The 17,742-nt window shown below is 47.8% G+C and overlaps 1 protein-coding gene across 1 annotated transcript; it reads right to left on the reverse strand.

Moving 5' to 3' along the window:
* Window positions 1-9,274: 9,274 nt before the first annotated feature.
* Window positions 9,275-17,472, reverse strand: LOC144170101 (uncharacterized). The gene is made up of 4 exons (XM_077699676.1): window positions 17,306-17,472; window positions 13,780-13,931; window positions 12,601-12,949; window positions 9,275-9,386 (listed from the first exon to the last, which is right to left on the reverse strand). The coding sequence occupies exons 1-3, from the start codon at window positions 17,315-17,317 to the stop codon at window positions 12,637-12,639; spliced, it is 477 nt and encodes a 158-aa protein (XP_077555802.1). The 5' UTR covers window positions 17,318-17,472; the 3' UTR covers window positions 9,275-9,386; window positions 12,601-12,636.
* Between the last annotated feature and the right edge of the window lie 270 nt (window positions 17,473-17,742).

Genomic DNA, 17,742 nt, shown 5'->3' on the forward strand with positions numbered 1-17,742 from the left:
CGCTGGTGAAGGCCAGAGGTACGGCCATGTAGCCTTGTCAGAAGCTTGTTGTCCGTCACCTGATGATACAGCCAGCGCGGCCTCGTGGCGGAAAAGGCTGGCATCGTATAAGCCGGCTTGCCCATGTATGCAGCGAGAACTACTGCCGCTGCAAGCAGTTTACGTTTCAGCAGGCGTGCGGAACAATGTTGATGAATTGTTTTATTTAGCGTGTTTAGCTGGGCTTCTGCTCGTAGCTGTGGAGTTGGCGTTAGGCGGGGGAGGCCAGTAATGATGCGCAATGCAGCCCTGTTAATCCTCTCCAGCTGATTCCAACTGTGCCTGGTACACGAGCCTCGGCTCTAGTACGAAGCGCACTAGGAGACGGGAATTCGTTCAGAAGGCCCCACCAGACTTTTGAGAGATACGGCGACCACGGTGACATTTGTCCGGCTTTCTGTAGACCAGATCGGAGCCACTGAGCTGCTGACCCTCAGGGTAAGGCCCGCATACTCACACCATTTCTGTCATTCTGTCAGCGCTTGCTGGTGGCACTCGGCTTGTCGTGACAGGTCCGGATGGACTGTCCATACAATAATGTCATCCGCGTACAGGAGGAAATACAGGTCTTGGATAGTGGAAAGGTGCCAGGCGAGCGGCCACAAGACCATGTTAGAATTAGCGGAGAGAGAACACAGCCTTGTGGTACCACGCGTACAATGAGTATGGAAAAAGAGCGGCGTTCAAGAAAATTTCGGATAAAGTCACAGACTTTGTCAGGGAGGCGAAGAATACCTAGGACCTATAAGTGGCAGCGTGACTAACGTTGTGCTACACTTCGCATATGTCCATAGCTAGTACAGTCCTCACACGGCGAGAACGGCCTCGCTCCAAAACCATCGACGACAGGTATTCCAAGCCATCCTGAGTGCCAAGATGAGGCGTGAATTCCATTTAGTGGTGCCATTGGAAAGTGTCAAGCCACCACTGAAAACGTTTGGCAAGCATTCGCTTTAAGAGCTTGCACAGCGTAGATGTCAAAGCGATTGGGCGCAAGCTGCGAAGTTCGTGCGGTGGTTTCCCGGTAATTGGGATCGGAACAATAGCCGCCCCAAGCAGGATTCAGCGAGTTGACCAGATAGTCACACCCGATTTACGGAATGAGAAGCACAGTGAGAGCGTGCTCATCAATATTTTAACGCAAAGCTTTCTCCCTCTACCAGCCAACGATTCCTCCGTGGCGTGCGGGAAAAGAAACTCCTAACGCGGCTGAAGGGGGGGAGGGCGGTTTTTACTCACGGAGCACGGTTTAGATGGCGCGGCGAACGCGCGCTGTTACCCAGCGTTCCCTGCGCGCCAGCGGGCGCCACGGCGGAAACCATTCCGTCGGCTTTGTCGTCTGCTTTAGCGACGGTTGTTTTGTGCCTGTTTTCATGCAGCTTCACAACCATTGCGCGCTTTCTTCGCGCGGCTTGATTAACTTGTTCGACAGCACCTCCAGGGTAACCCGGAACAAAGGAAATTAAGTGGATATACGGCAAATATACGCTAAGGATTGGTTTGCAGGGCGGGAAAACAAAATTTAGAGACCACGTACAGGCATCTGGCTGCTAGAGGAACGCTACCTTTTGCGTACCGCTTAACAAGAATGGAACTCCATTTTCTAAATTGCTGAATACCAATTTGGTTGCGTTTTAAGAGATACTGCAAAAGGCGAAAGAAGCAACTGGTTGTGATAAATAGCGATTATAACCCTCAGCTTTCTGGCAATTCTGAAACTTGCTGAACTAACTAGTTTAAATCGGTATAAATGGGAATCACTAAGCTCATATGCTGAATTGTTTCGGTGTCAGCGCTTGTGTCATGTTGTGTTGTAGCCACGAGCTAGCTCCTCAGGATGGCTAGGTTCCGCTGTCTCACCTTCGAAAGACGCTCCTCTCCGTTTTTTTTTTTCTGCTGACCCACGGCTGAGCTACAGCGAGGGCGTCCACCGCTCTAGCCCGGCCGTGGCGGACGCTGCTGCGTTCGGGACGCCACCTCTACGAATTCCAGGTAACGGCAGGCCGAATCTCTGGCTTCAATCTCCGTAGAGCCACGTGTGTGAATTCCAGGGACGTCGCGTGGGAAATCGTTGTGGGTGTCGTTGAAAGCTTTGCTTTCCAACCACCTTCACAGCGTGGATTTGAGCCAATTTGTGTGTATACCTCATAGGTAATGGCGCTGGGACCCGGAGCAGTCCGCAGTTTAGATTGATCAATCCCGGCCAAGAATTCAGCCATTGTGAAGGTTAACTGAATCCCGCAAATGACATCATGAGTTGGCGGTAAGCCCACATTGCTCGGCAGGGGGAACGGAAACGGCTTTGCCCTTGGCTCAGCATCAAAGGCAGGAAATAAGGCCCGGGCGAAGTCGGGGGCGAATTGTGCCGGATCCTGTTTTTCTGCAATGCAAGCACTGGCTGCTGCTTCCAGAGGGTTACTGCCAGATTCCATGGTGCGAAACGTGCTCCAGACACACGCCGCTGAATATGACGGACCAAGAGAGGCGCACCAGTCAAGCCAGCGCTGCCTGGACAGTGTTACGAATCAGCGCGTCGCTGCGCTTCACGCTTCGTGCAACACTCTTCGGGTGTGTGGCGGAGCCTCCTCTACATGCGCCTTTCGAGTGGGCGCCTCTTTGTCGGTGACTAATGTTTGCAGCCAACGGATCCCACCACGCCGCTACATGCCTAGGAAAGGCCGGATCGCTGGCGCCTCTCTGTCTGTGTGATTAAAACTTCAGCGGTGGCAGACGAGGATTGCAGAGGCTTGTCCGAAGGACGCGGACACTGTTGCGGAGACTTCCTATCTACCCTCTCTCGGAGTCATCATGCGTAACAGCTACCGACCTCTCACGAACTATGGAAAGAGCGTTGTCTGTGTCTGTACCGTGTTGCGTAATGTGCAAAAACCAAAGAGAACGCCTGTTTGACCTTTAGTGCTTTGGATATAAATAAGAGCACCCTAAGCACTGAAGTTCATTCCTGTTGGAGCAGTGAATCAATGCTGTCAGTCTGCTCCAGTCCTGTACTGTAACCTCGCGCGTCAGGGCATTGTTCTTGTCTTGCTTCGGCTCATCTCTCACCATGTAGTAAATGAGTAAAGTTTGCTTTCGGCTTCTGGTCGTCATCTTCAAGGGAGCAACATTGGCTGGCCGCTCGCTTCACCACGCTACCACGCGCATGACGGAGGTGACGCAGCTCGGCTCGGGGACGCCTGCCCGAACGCAACATGTCTTTTATCGTGCCGTCTAGCTGCAGTGGTGAGGCGCTGGCAGGTATCGACGAAGGGTCCCAGGTGGCAATTACTCCAGCTTGCTTCCGTCCGGCACAGAGCGGCAGGAAACGGAGATCGGGCCTTGGGAGGGTCTCCTCCATCCACGTATGCTGAGAGGCGTCTGACAGGACACTCAGAAGAGGTTCAGGGGGAGGGGGTCTGGGATGGACGCTGAGAGGGAAGCGTTGAGGGTATATCGGAAGGTATTAATGTTCCCCACTGTGCATCGGCAACGAAGGCGACCCGTTGACTCCGGAGTAAGACCCATGCGAATTGGGCGATTATCGCTGCCCCAGAAGTCCGCTTCGCGTTGCCAAGAGACCATTTGTGTACCCTGCCACAACGACAAGTCAGGTGTATATGGGGCATTCCAGACGTGGGTACACCGGCGTGTCGGTCTATTGATGTCATTTAGAAGCGTAAAGGTGGCATCAGTGAAGTGCTCCAAGACCACTCAACCACACTACTTGAGGACGGGTATCCCCAGTCACAGTGCGGAGCATTGAAATCCCCCGCCACAACAATGGTGCACTCTGTAAGCCAATCCAGGCGCAGGCGGGCAGCACGGCCACTGTAAGAGCGTACGTAGCACGACACCAGGATAACCCCACAACCCGGAAGCTGCAGCTTTACCACCACCACTTCATGACAGTCTGTTTAGTCAGTCCGTCAGTCAGTCAGTCAGTCAGTCAGTCAGTCAGTCAGTCAGTCAGTCAGTCAGTCAGTCAGTCAGTCAGTCAGTTTAGAGGCATTAGGTTTTGAGGAAACCTTATCTCTCTAAACCGGAGGAGTAGAAAGAGAGAAAGAGAGAGAGAGAGAAGGTACAGGAAAGGAAGGAATGTTAACCAGGATACGGCCTAGGTCGGGGGGGGGGGGGGGGGGGGCGTCCGCTAGTCCGGGATGCACTGGTCCTTGCTGGCTGCTCGTGCCCTCTCTATCAGCATGCGCTGGGTCGAGAGCAGTGGGTGGACCGCAGGACAGGCGGTCCACCCACTGCTCGTACGTAGGACGGGAATTGGGTGGGAGGGATGGGGATTGCTGGCACTCCCAGACCAGATGGTACAGGGTGCCTGGCTGGGGGCAAAAGTGGCAAGTACTCTAATACTGGGTGAGGTAGATATGGTGGAGGAGGGTACAGTACGGGTAGGAGTTGGTCTGTAGCCGCAGGAGTGTGGTCGCTTCGGCTCTGGAAAGGTGTGAGTTGGGTGGAGGGAACCGTTGACGGCCGTGTCTGAAGTGAGGGAGAATGTCCGCGTAGCCATTCAGTGTGTGGGGGGCCTTCTCCGTGTCTTGGCTCTCGTCGAAAATGGCCCGGAGGGTGTGTACTCGGGCAGCGGCGTGTGCCGCCTCATTTCCGTCGAGAGACTCGTGTCCAGGGGCCCGAACGATATGAATGTCGGGAAGCTGCGGGATGGCATTCAGGATCTTGAGGGCGAAGGGCAATATGCGGCCGAGCTGGTAGTTGGAGCATGCTACTTGCGAGTCCGTAATGACTGTAACGTATTCGCTATTTGTTGTGGCTGCTAGGGCGATGGCGATTTCCTAAGCGGCGTTTGTAGAGGTGGTGGATATCGTGGCGGCTGTGACCTCGGTTCCCTGAAGGTCTATAACCGTGACTGCGTGATTGCGGGTGTAGCGTGCGGCGTCGGTGTACCGTGTCGTAGGGTTCCCTGCGTGCTTCTTCGTAACTGCGTCGACCCGTGGTTTGCGGCGTGCTTTGTTGTAAAGGGGGTGCATATTCCGCGGCACGGGAGCTACACGAATGTGTTGACGGATGTAGAGGGGGACACGTTGGGGCTGGTCTTCTTTGGGCGGTACCGGGTATCTGAGGCGTGTAAGGTAGTCTCGTCCGGTAGGTGTCAGCTTGAGACGGGTGATTTGGGAACAGCGATCAGCCTCGTGCAATTCTTCCACAGTGTTGTGTACCCCTAGTTGGAGCAACTTGCGCGTGGATGTTGAGGAGGGTAGGCCAAGGGCGTTGTAGGCTTGGCGCATAAAAATGTTGAGTTTTTCTTTTTCGATGGATTTGAGAGCCAGGTATGGTGTGCCGTAATTCAGACGACTGAGCAGTAATGCTTGCGTTATTCTCAGAGTGTCCTTCTTCTGAAGGCCGTAGCGGCGATGGGCGATGCGTCGCACGAGGTGCGTCAGTTGTGTGAGGGTACGTTTTAATGCAGGTAAGGTTTGAGAGCCGCTTCCATGTTTGGGTATGTTGAGGCCGAGTATGCGGAGGTGGGGGACTGTGGGTACTGCGAGGTTGTTGATCGTTAATTCCGGATCGGGGATTGGGTCTGTTCGTTTTTTGTAAGTGCTGGCACAGAGCGTGAGGATGGCGGACTTCTCTGGTCCGCATTCCAGTCCACGAGCTCGGAGCTATGTTTGAGTGTCGTGTATTGCTTCCTGAAGTGCGTCTTGTTGGGCCTAGAATTCTATCCTACACGTGAGGAAGGCGACCAATGAGGAAAAAGAAGAAAACAATAAAAGAAGGGGAAAGGTACGAACAGAAGGTAAAGTGGTGTGCCCAGTGGTAGGTCACTATAGACAAAAAAATATGTTCAGTGAGTTCATAGAGGTTAGTCTTTTATGCTGCAGTCTTCTGTGCAAGTCCGTCGTTTTTAGAAAACACAGTAGCGCTTTTGTCACCTTGTGCGTAGATGACGGAGAAAGCCAGTGGCCCAGGATTTTCTCCTCAGAGAACAGGCGCCGAGAGTCTAGCTTCCGTAGAGTTGAAGAGAGTTGGCTTCTTTACGATGGAAAACATGGATACTCTCATAGGACATGTCGTATGGTCTCCGTTGTGTCACAAACGTCGCACGCCTCAGTGGCTACCATTCCAATCAAATAGAAGTATACATTTGTGAATGCGACACCAAGCCCGAGACGACAAAGAATGGTTGCATCAGACAGTAGAAGGCCTAAAGGAAGAAGACGCTGAAGATGTGGGTTGAGGGCAATAATACAAGCAGAAGTGGAGCTGCGCCGCCGATCAGGAGTGGACGGTTCAGCGTAGGCGGTAGATTGAGGCAGGCAGGGGAGAGAGTTCGTCTCCTGAAGCAAAAAAGCCCAGGCATGGAGCTTTCCAAGTCGTAGCCTTTCACGCATCTCACCAATGTTTGCAGAGAGACGCCGACAGTTCCACTGTAAAATGTATTGTAGAGCTTCAGGCATGGAAGCGGACTGGTTAGCGAAGTTGTTCGGTGAGTACGGAAACCAGTGTCTGCAACTGGTACACGACAACCTGGAGAAGCTCCTTGTGTGTCAGAGTACACCAGGCAGGCTGTGAGTGAAGGCCAGTCGTAAACGGGGCGTGCTGATGAGACTTGCAGAAAGGACGACGGGGACGGGTTGGGTCTTCAGTCGATTGAGGCAGATTCTGCTGGCGGCGTGTTAATTGAGACCTTCGCTTGGTGAGTTTGTTAATTTCACCATGCAGCAAGGACAGCTTTTTGTCTACAGTTGCAAGGTAATCCTCCGCAGGAGACAACGGCGCCTCAGAAACAACTTTCCGCCGACGGAGCAAACCACGAACATCTCGATATGTTGGCTGCGAGGGAGGCTCCGTAGTTTCCTCCTCCTCCATGGTATCCTCATCCTCTTCCTCTAAACAGTAGAAACGGTTGAACGTTGAAATTTGAAATTGAAATTGTTTATTGTGAAGCTTTCACTGGTACAAAATACAAACAACAACGTCTGGGTCCTTAGCCTTCGGCTAGCTGTGGACCCATTCAAAACAGAAATTGACATAGGGAAGTATCGGCAAGCATACAAAAATTCAAGGCAAAAAGGTATAAAGGTAAATGCAGCGTGTGAGCAGCACAGCACAAAAAATATGGCAAAAAGTGAACCAGAAAGATTGCGAATCCTGAGATGAAGCATGACCATGCGAAAACACTTTATCAAAATATTTGACTAGTCGGGAAACAAGACAAGGAAATACTGTGAATAATACAAGATTATCGCTTGCGCAGCAATACATAAATTGGATCACCGATCTGTACCATAAAAAAGAGTTTTATTTCAGGACAGGGAAAACAAAATGGGCATTCAAATAGGCCGGGACTTAAATATTTGCCTTGAGAGGCAGAATGACTATCTACACTTGATTTTCTAATAATGGTAGCTGGCAAAGGCGAGTTGTGTATGATTTGATGCAACAACACAACTGAACGGTAATCACGTCGGAGTATCACCGGCATATCACTGTGAGTGAACAAAGGTTTTGACGGAGAGCGGGGAGATGCGGGATTGATTTTCCTTAACGCTCTTTTTTGAAGGCGCGAAATTGGTTCATTGTACGTGCTCTAAGTAAATCCCCATACTTCTATGGAGTACGACCAGTGCGAGTGAAATATCGAAAAATAGATAGTGCGCATTGTCTGAAAATCGAAGTGGCGACGACTTTCGGACAGGATAAAACAACCATAAGACAGTTTTTTTTCTAAGATTGTCAGTGTGGGGCCTTCAGTTAAATACTTCGTCTAAAATCACACCTAAGTAGGAGATTGCCTCAACACGATCAATTTCGGTATTTCGTATGCACACTGTGATTGGCATAGTATTGTGTGCTTTATAAGGAGATCTAAACACAATATAGTTTGTTTTAGAGGTGTTCAGTGTGAGTGTGTTAAGTACAAACCATTTGCGAATACTTTCTAGTTCATTATTGATAGTGTACTGGGCATCCAATAACGATTTGGATCTTACTAATATTGCCGTATCATCAGAGTACATAATAGCGTGGGAACTACGCACACAATCAGGCAGGTCGTTGATAAACAGAGTAAATAGTACGGACCCTAATACGGATCCCTGTGGTACTCCATGTTTATTTCTTTCAAGCTTGAGGTATGTTGGTCTTGGTGGCGGCTGCTGAGGTAAATTTTGAACAACTCGAGAGCCACACCCCTAATGCCATATCCTGGTAACTTAATGTGTAAAATATTGTGGACAACAGTTCAAATGCTTTGTTGATGTCCAAGAAAATAGCGACTGGTTATTCACTGTTGTTAATACCATCATTAATTATGTCGGAAACATACTTTATTGCCGATGTAGTAGACTTACCTTCTCGAAAGCCGTGCCGATGCTGTGAAACTGTCATTTTTATAAAGGAACTGTTTTAATCGCTTGGCTATTAGCTTTTCAAATAGTGTATTAATGCAACTTGGAACAGATTGCAACTTGGAACCTGTAATGGCCGGGGTCATTTGGGTCACCAGTCTTGTATATCGGAACGACACGTCCCATTTTCAAAGTATCGGGGTAAACACCAGTGTAGAACGTCCTATTAAACAGCGAGGTCAAAGTGGGGGCCAAAGTGTTTATGTTGTTTTTAAGAACAGATACCTGAATGTTATCGATTCCAGTTGCCTTACGAGATTCGTAACATATTAAATAATATGGTACGAATGTAAAATCATTCTAATCTCATTTTCGCGGAGCTCTGAAAAAAGCGTCTTCGTAAAAATTATACTGCGTTGTTCTTAACCTGTATCCTAAGTTAACGTTTTGTTTTTGGTTTCTGGGCGTGAGCAATTTGGGGAAACTGTTAGCAAAGTTTATTTCTTCTCAAATAAAATAAAGGAGTTTTCAGCTTAGTATGTCTGCTTACTGGAGCTTGGACCCAACCCTTCTGTTCGACATAAAATCGGCTTTGCCGTTTCCGCCATTCTGACCAGTGAGTCATTACGATTACATTTACACTGGCGTTGCTGACTTAAGTCATGTGAATAAGTCATGTGACCTAAGTCATGGGAATACCGCATCTCAAAATTGTTTCCCTTTATCCTTTCCCATTATCCTTTTTCTTCGCACAACACCCCAGACAATAAAATAGCATCACTTTGTTTTGTTTGGTCTCTAGTTATCTGACTGTCGTTTGTAAACGTCCTTCCCACTATCGACGCAGTAGTCATAAACGATAACACCTATAAATCAATACCCGTTTGTAACAGTTTATTGAAACAACACGGCCATAAGAGGCCCTCTCTGTACAGCATTTACAACTTCTGTGTGGTCACGTCAATGGCAGGCGACCAAACGTGGAAGATCCTTGTCAGGCATGACGATTCATTCAAGTTGGATTGAGTTCTCCTATAAAAAAACAGGGGTAGTCAGTGTATCGAACCTTGACTTAAAAGAAACACATTTGAACGCCGCCTAATCTGAAGATACAGAGAAAACAAAACATTTACTTTGCCAGAAGCTAGGTCACTAGAGGTTATCACATACAAAACAATTCAGATATTTCACTCCTTCGGCGACATTGTATGTTCATTTAACGCTATGAGTGCATCCATGTGAAACAGCCGTGAGCTTCTAACGGCAGATGCCTGTCCGCTTTTCTTTTGTCCATCATTTCTGCTTACCTGTCCGCAGACAATTCGGAACTCTGTACTGAGAAGGGGCGAATCTGTATAGTATCTTCATGGAACCAACATAACTCCTCGCGATGTACCAGTAAAAGGGGTATAAGTATTGTAGGGGGAAAGCTTCATGATGTCGTATGTCAACACGTAAGCAGGCTGAAGTGCCCGGAGGAATTTTTGGTCTCTTTGTTACATAACTCGACACGCTGATTTTGTGGTCAATGTAACGGTAACCTTCTGTAACGGTAAATTGGGCAACCGGGTTTTCGGGATCCTAAACGAGGGCAATTAAGATGCTTTCTCAGCAGGTTTTGCTTGTGATAATGTAGCCTAGGAATGTTTGTGTACTCAAAACCGGAACGAACACATCCGAAAACTCGCTCTCCGTTAAAATATTTAACTGCTCAGACTAGGTGTACGGAACCGAAAAAGCATTTTGACAATATATGATTATTAATTACAACACCTCTGTATCACAAAATCCGGTGAGTTATTATTCTCATGGCTTTATTTTCAAAACCACTCATTTCGAACGACGGGTCACCAGGCGAGTTTCAATTGAAGCTTTACGCTAAAGCACTTGCAACGTTAAAGGGCGTTACAAATGCCCGCATTTTTTACACGATTGTGACGCCAACTAAGGAGTGACAGCACTCGCTGGGTATGGAACAAAAATGTGTGCGGTGGAACACGTATGCTGGAAGGCTTCGCACACTACCATGGGAGGCAGCTTACGCTATGCTCAAACGTCCCTGAAATTGCCCCGGTTGAATTTTTCTTGTAAGGTTGTAGCATTAATATGAAAGTGATGACCACTCAACGCTCCAACATCATAAATATTCATTCACAAAAATGGTCAGTGATGTGCAATATTTTAGCGTATTTCTCCATTGAACAGACGAAAGACAACGCGAGAACACTTACCACACGACATAACTCGCAGTGCTCGCTTTTCGGTTACTCACTAGATAGGCAGCAACAGTAGGCGCGTAAAATATTGAACCGCAAATCGTCGCTCAGGAGTCAAAGTGCTATTTTTTACATTGCTTCTTTCTGCACCTTCTGGGGCACCTTTCCAGCACAAGTGCCTCTTCTGGAATTTTCGGGAGTGTGTCCTTCTACGTTTTTTAAAGCTGCTGATAATTTATTGCATTACAGTCACTATAACCGTTCCTCCTTCAGTTGAACGAAACTGGAACAAAGTAAATGGCCTGCTCCAGGCAAACCAAATGTTTTTAAATGTTTACCAGCTGATTATTGAGAGAAAACTACTTATACAGGCTCCACGAATCCCGTTTCACCAGTAACTATTTGCGACGTCAGAAATCGTAGTGTCAAAAAATTGATGTGGTTGTGATACCCCGTTTGTGGGATGTTGCCATTTGTTGCGAATATATGTATTGCTACTGCAGGGCGTGGTATATTGTATTCACGGAGCTGTAATAAACAGACGTAGGCCAATCAGTTCCTTGCTATTTCTGTTGCTGTAGCACTGGCTTAAAGATGTCTTTGGGGTGTCTGTATAACATTGTTTAATGAAATTGGCGTCAAACCCTGAGTCTAGGCGTCACCATTTTAACCCACGAAAATGGGTGCTGGTTCTTGGGGAGGGGTTTTTCTGAATGGGGTAAGCTGCTGTGGGCGAGTGACTTGCCAAGCTAATTCTTCGCCTCAAACTTAGATCAGCCATATTTCCATCACCTACACTTGAATTGTATCATTGAGGCCCGGTGAACAGTAAGAGCGTTGCTCTATTCAGGACGAGCTGGCGGGTTCTATTCCACGCCACGAGAGATGTTTTTTCTGACAGAGGCAGAAAACTAAAATATTATGTGTCCAGATTTTGGAGGAAATATAAAGATACCATTGTGGCATAAGCTAATCGACGTGCTTCAACCTTTCATGTAGCTTCGATGCGTAAAACTCCACTTCGATCTTTACGGGCTTCTAAAATGGTTGGCAACAGCACTGCGCATACTGATTCGATAAAAATAAAATTGGTAAGTGGTTGGTATAAACTAAGCAAAAATGCATACAAATTATAGGACCCCAGCCTATCGCCTTGCCTAATTAAAAACATCGCAGATAAATTTGGCGAACCGCGTGACACTCGTATCAAATACCCTTGTTTGAAGGATGTTTCATTTGTTTCTGTCCACTAAAAATATCTAGATTATGGATGAATGGCCAGGCAAAAAAAAATGGCGCCATGATCTTGAGTTACAGCTGAAGCGTGGCCTACAACCTGCGCTCCACTCGACCAGAATTTCGTTTGTGCAGGCTCACAACAAATACTGCTTCTTTTCTCCTAAATCATGTTGCAGCCCTTTACCCCACCTCTCCTACGCCTCGGATCTTAAGGGCCCCGTCCTTTTGAGGTAGAGTTGACGTCATGGCTCGCCCACCTCTTCGGTTTAGCATCAGGTTGGCATAGTAAACCTGCCGAAGGCGTTACATCCTTAAGATTAACGAACCGTCATTTCAAGTCCTGCTTGTTGTAATGCTTTCCTCGTCGTTTGTGATATTCGTCAGCGTGACGTATAGTCATGTTGTTCGGTGCGATTACCGTACCGGGAAAACACCCGCTAATGTATACCAACCAGAAGTTGACCTTATGGCGAAGATGCACCATGTGTGCCAGCAATGATATGTTCAGTATTGCTTGCTACCTCCTCGCGCACATTGAGGTACCGTATGACGAGGCATTCTCCTGAAGTATGCGCCTTAGTATTTTCGGTGGTATAAAATTGCTACCCTTTATGGATACAAAAGGCACCCGAGAAGGGTAAGAATCCATATACCGTATACGTGACTGCAGTGAGTATAAGTGACTATATAAGTAACTATAAGTGACTATATAAGTGACTCTATTGCACCTATTTTATACACTAACAGCTCATTTTCTTCCGAAAACGAAATTCACCTGGGTGGCAACGTACACTTTTCATCTGAGTCAGTGGCTGCGGCGTAGTCGGTTACTGCCAGCCCCCTCCGCTTGGCTGCCATCCACCCCCGCCACCACCGTGGCCACCACCGCCTCCGTAGCCGCCTCCACCGCCGTAGCCTCCTCCGCCTCCGGTCACGCGGGGTTTGAGCACGTAGATAGTGCTTCCCTTGAACTTGGATTGGCTGCCAACACCGACGCCGCTGAAGCCACCACCTCCACCGCCACCGAGGCCACCGCCTCCAAAGCCACCCCCGCCGAAGCCTCCGCCGCCAAAGCCTCCGCCGCCGCCATAACCGCCGCCACCTCCACCACCGGACGTGGTTTTCGTTGTGATAAGAAACCTACAAAGAAGCAATACATTAGCAGGACGTTCCAACAACTAGGTTTCAAATACTAGTTTTATTGATGAAGGCAACATTACCCTCATATGAAAACTCATATAAAAGATGACAGTGATTATAAAAGCGTGTGATGCCGGAAGCCGATTCGCAGGGCATCGCGCGTTTTGTTCTGGATACCCCTTGGTGGCTCCGCAGTTGCAAGGTGTTCGTCGAGTCCAAGATAGCCGTTGGCTCTCCCATAGGCAAAAATTGTACTTTTTAGCTACATGAGCAGGTAAGAAAAAAATGCAATTTCCGACATAAGTAGAATATTTTCCGGAATCTACATAAATAGGCTAGTCCCGTCACCGTGATTTGTGTTACATAAGATCAGCCACAAAATGCGACAATCGTCTAAAATTTCAGCATTAAAGGAGAAGCATGTTGCTGGAAAACATTTTTGAAAGACTCTAAGTTATTGTCGTAGCACGCTGTCAATGCCTGTACAGAAAACTGAAAAAACAAACATTGCTGGCTACAGCGGGGACATTTGATTTCTGCCAAACTCTCTTTCGCCCCTTCCCGGAATTTACTGCCCCGTCACATTTAATTTAGTGGCGTCAGCCTTTCTGATTACTTCCTTACTGTATGGTAACAAATAAGCCAAGACAGTTTAGTTGTGCTACTCTTTGGTTAATCAAGATCCACCCTGTTGTCTTCATTTCACCTAGATTCTATGGGTGACATTAAAATATGGAACTATCATGATAACATGATCTCCAGCTCCTATCAACTTTCACCAAGTCACCTAAGGTATTTGTGGAAATGCCTGCCAAAGGGGATGTGCTTACCTGTGGACGGCTCCATCACCACCTCCTCCACCATGTCCGCCACCGTAGCCGCCACCTCCTCCACCGCCGTATCCACCGCCGCCACCGCCAAACCCGCCACCGCCACCGATGTCACCGGCGAGTACGACGCTAACCACGGTGCCCACGATAACCTTCACAAAAACAGGTACATGCAGTTGTTTCAACTTTGTGTCACAACCCAGTACGGTACGCATTCTCGTTTTTTTTGTTTTTTTTTGCAACATCTGGTTTGAAAATTTAAAAGTACAACCTTGTCTTCGCAGGGATATTTTGAGTTGCCGGCTTCCTAGCGTGTTATATTCGCCAGTTCGACAGCTGGTTTGAAAATTTAAAAGTACAACCTTGTCTTCGCAGGGATATTTTGAGTTGCCGGCTTCCTAGCGTTTTATATTCGCCAGTTCGGCGTTTTTGCTAAAGCTCGTTCATGCCAGCTATGGTTCAGCCGTTCTTGTTGATCGTTTTGAATAAAAACTGATGAAAACGAGAAGAATGCAGAAGGAGGTATTCTCGTCATTGTATCCTCGCTGTGAACAGGGGATGCAAAAACAGCACTTTATACGATCTTTCAGTGCACTTTAATAAAGCGAGGCTAGGTTAAACAAGTACGCAGCGAACCAGGACAGCTCGCTTCCTAGACCACGTATTTCTTTGATTCGTTAAAACCCTAGTTTTTTTTTTGTTTCAACGCTCACAAGATCGGGGGAACTACAGTAAGGGATGATCAGTGGCGCAACAAATTAGTGAGAATGCGCAAAAATGGAAATTATTCTATTTTCAGTGGCTGCATGGTCATTGCCTGATCGTGATGGTGAGGCTGGTAAGAAGCGATGCGAGGAAATACTGCACTGACTGACTTTAAAAGATGTGCGCGTGGTTGTTTCATCATTACTAAACAAGCCCAAAATATATTGGTGATCACACTCTCAACTTTCGTTCTATTGCGATTTGCGAAATAGTATGTTAACCATGCTGGCGGTCTCAACCACCATTCGCATCAGCTTTTGCGAAATGCAACAATGGTGTTATGGTTAGGAACTAAACAACATAAGATTACGACTCGCTTTTTTTTCATTGGTCACAGCTTATTCATTTTATACTTAGGAAAGCTTCCGCCTTCCCAGAAAAACCCCTTCACGTATTTCTCAAGTTTTGAAAAACTGAATTTTTTAAAAGTGAAGCAACAGAAGTACCGCCTGCTTAAAACTGAGCACTTCGTATTTCTCTGAGTTAATACCCAATCATTTTGGGAATAAATTTAAGGCTATTAACAAAGCGCTTTTATGGTTCTATTGTTTGCCGTTAAACCAGTGAAATAATCTACCCATTGGAATTCTGTCCATGGAAACCCGCTCATCTTCGCTACGTGTGGCAACTCGCTCGTGCGAATAAAAAACGTGGCGATGCGTAGTGGCGGCAAGTCAGAGGGCTGTGTCTTGAATGCCCCGACTTGAAAAGCTGGAATGTTTCGGCTCCGTATTTGCACGATTTCAAGGATGGCCTCTTTCTTAAACCGCGTGCTGGGGCTACAAGGAGGCAATTACACGACAGACACAGTTACGTCGCAAACCCTACAGGGAATGAAATCCAACGCTAGGGAGTTTCCCAAAGGGGCAAACAAACAGCTTGCTTGGTCTTGTGCGTGTCACGTGGAACAGGATGGCACCGAGGAGTAAATAATTGACGCAGTGACTTGGGGCCCCAGTCCAGCCCGACAATCGACCTCTAGCTAATTGGGCTTGTGTGCGCTGTCCTGCTGCAGAAAACACGCTGACATCGGATAATCGAGTCTGCCGCTCCTAATTATCCTGGCGCGCGCAACCCACGGGGCCGTATTGTCTTGCAACTTTGGCCTCAGCAAAGGAACAAGCTGGACGGCAGCGACACGAGTCCCACAGACAAGAGGCTGTTTAGTGGGAGAAAGTAACACAGATAATTGTTTATTGATAACGAGGAGAATTTGAACGTAAGCCGGTTAGAAACATTCAGGCCTTTCGGTCATATTAACGCGCCTCCGGTTTTTTGCGGGGCAGTGAACCATGCAGAGATAGCACCTCTCGTGTTGCTTTCTCGTGAACAGAGTCATTGCACAATGCTGCCTCCATATTGCCTATAAGAAATCGATTTTTAGCTTGAGCCCCATTGTAAAGACTGACGCCATGCTTGCCTGCATGTGGTACTCATTCTTTTTTTATTATTTTAAAACTACCTCATGAACGCAGGATTCCTTTATAAAGTCCGGACTGTTAGTTATTTATTCAGCAATGAACTAAATGTTACCAAATGAGCTCGTCCAAATATGAGCTCCGTTCCCTGCCTAGCTGAATGGCGCGCAGCGCTGAAAAAAGTGGGCCACATCTGCTGTAGGCCAGACGTTGGGCTACCCGTCCTTCGCAGTGAAGAATAAGCATGCACATTTCTTGGGAACAGGCGCCACTTTCTATTCGTACTGTGCACCACGCAGTATTGTCAAAATGGAACCGGGATATACGCGTTGTTCCTTTGAAGCTAAAAGCTACTTCCGGGGGGTAAATTATTACGGAGATATTGCAGAATCTGTCTAGAATATTAACAACTGGACGCCTGACTCAGTAACTATAGAAATTGAAATGGGCGATACAAATGGTGCGATAAAGAAAACAGCCGAAGTGCCATATCCTATTACATTCTAGTGTTGCTATATGTCATCAATAATACTTGATAAATTAAGTCAGAGGCCTGATACTTGACTTATAAATTATAAAATTGGTAGCTGAGATAAAAAAACATTTTATGAATACCATTGCGGATGAAAACAGGGCGTTTTCTTGCTGAGAAGTCTGGCACTACTCGGTATTAATGTGTGCAACAATAAGCAAGAGACACGTCGTCGCTTCCTTTCGTAGTCTAGCATTGAAGTTTAACTAGTCAAACGAAGAATATGCGCAACTTATTTTAGAACTATGAGGGCCAGCTACGGCGCTACGTTAGCAGGAGGTGGCAATCCGGTAAGCCTGGATGGTGTCACTTCCGTCACTAAAGAACCTAAAAGTTCTGACTGCGATTTCATGTGTACCCGGGTTCCCTACGAATCGGTTCAACGGGACTTCGTATCCTCGAACTTTGTGAGAAAAGAAGTGAGGAGAAAATGCGGACATACTGAGAGCCGATGTTCGATCATTAGAGATTAGGTAACTGCCAAGATGGTGACGAAATCTCAAAATCTAAAAGCACTTCCCCGCAGAGCAATTGTAACGCTGCAAATTTTTCAACCGCCGTAGTTGGTTCAAACCTCGGTTATTTTCCATCACGTAATGAGCTGGTCCTGACTAATAAATCCCGCTATAGGATATCAACCAAGCACGAACACTGCATGCTGAGTCCAGCATGCAGATGACGTCGCTTGAAAGGCCATTAGTATCCATGTGGCAAAATTGTCGTCGAGAAAAGACACGGAGCGGAGAATCATCTAGATCCCTACAGTAGTGCAGCAACCGACGTTCGCATAGTCGATAAGAAACGCACTGACCAGAGTCCTCATGGCGACAGTTCACAGGTGAGGCGTAGGCGTTCCTGCTGAGCTCTGCTGCTGCTGGTGTTCCGTCCGCGGAGGTGCCGAGAGCGCATCGTCGACGCGACTTCCTCGAGGCTTTTATACGTCCATCGGCGTCCATTGGTCAGCGGGGGGAAGGCGACCTCTCCTCTTGACGTCTCCTCGGCGTAACGGAGGAGAAGAGCGTCGCCCGCCGCTGGTCCACTTTCGCCTGGATGCCGGCCGCTTCCGCCGGGAAAGCATCGCTCAGCCTTCTTCCGCACGACGAGCGGCAAGGAGGAACGGGCCTGCCGCCGTTACGGCCGAGCTGGCCTTTGTGCCCATGCAAAGTGGGCGCCTCCCCAGCGTGCGGAAGAAGTTAATAAAGAAAGAGGGAGAGAGAGAGAGAAAGAAAGAAAGACACGCGGCGAAAG

The sequence above is a fragment of the Haemaphysalis longicornis genome, unplaced genomic scaffold (assembly GCF_048455015.1).
Source record: "Haemaphysalis longicornis isolate Haplotype H1 unplaced genomic scaffold, Haemaphysalis longicornis Haplotype H1 scaffold_1, whole genome shotgun sequence".
Lineage (NCBI taxonomy): Eukaryota > Metazoa > Arthropoda > Arachnida > Ixodida > Ixodidae > Haemaphysalis > Haemaphysalis longicornis.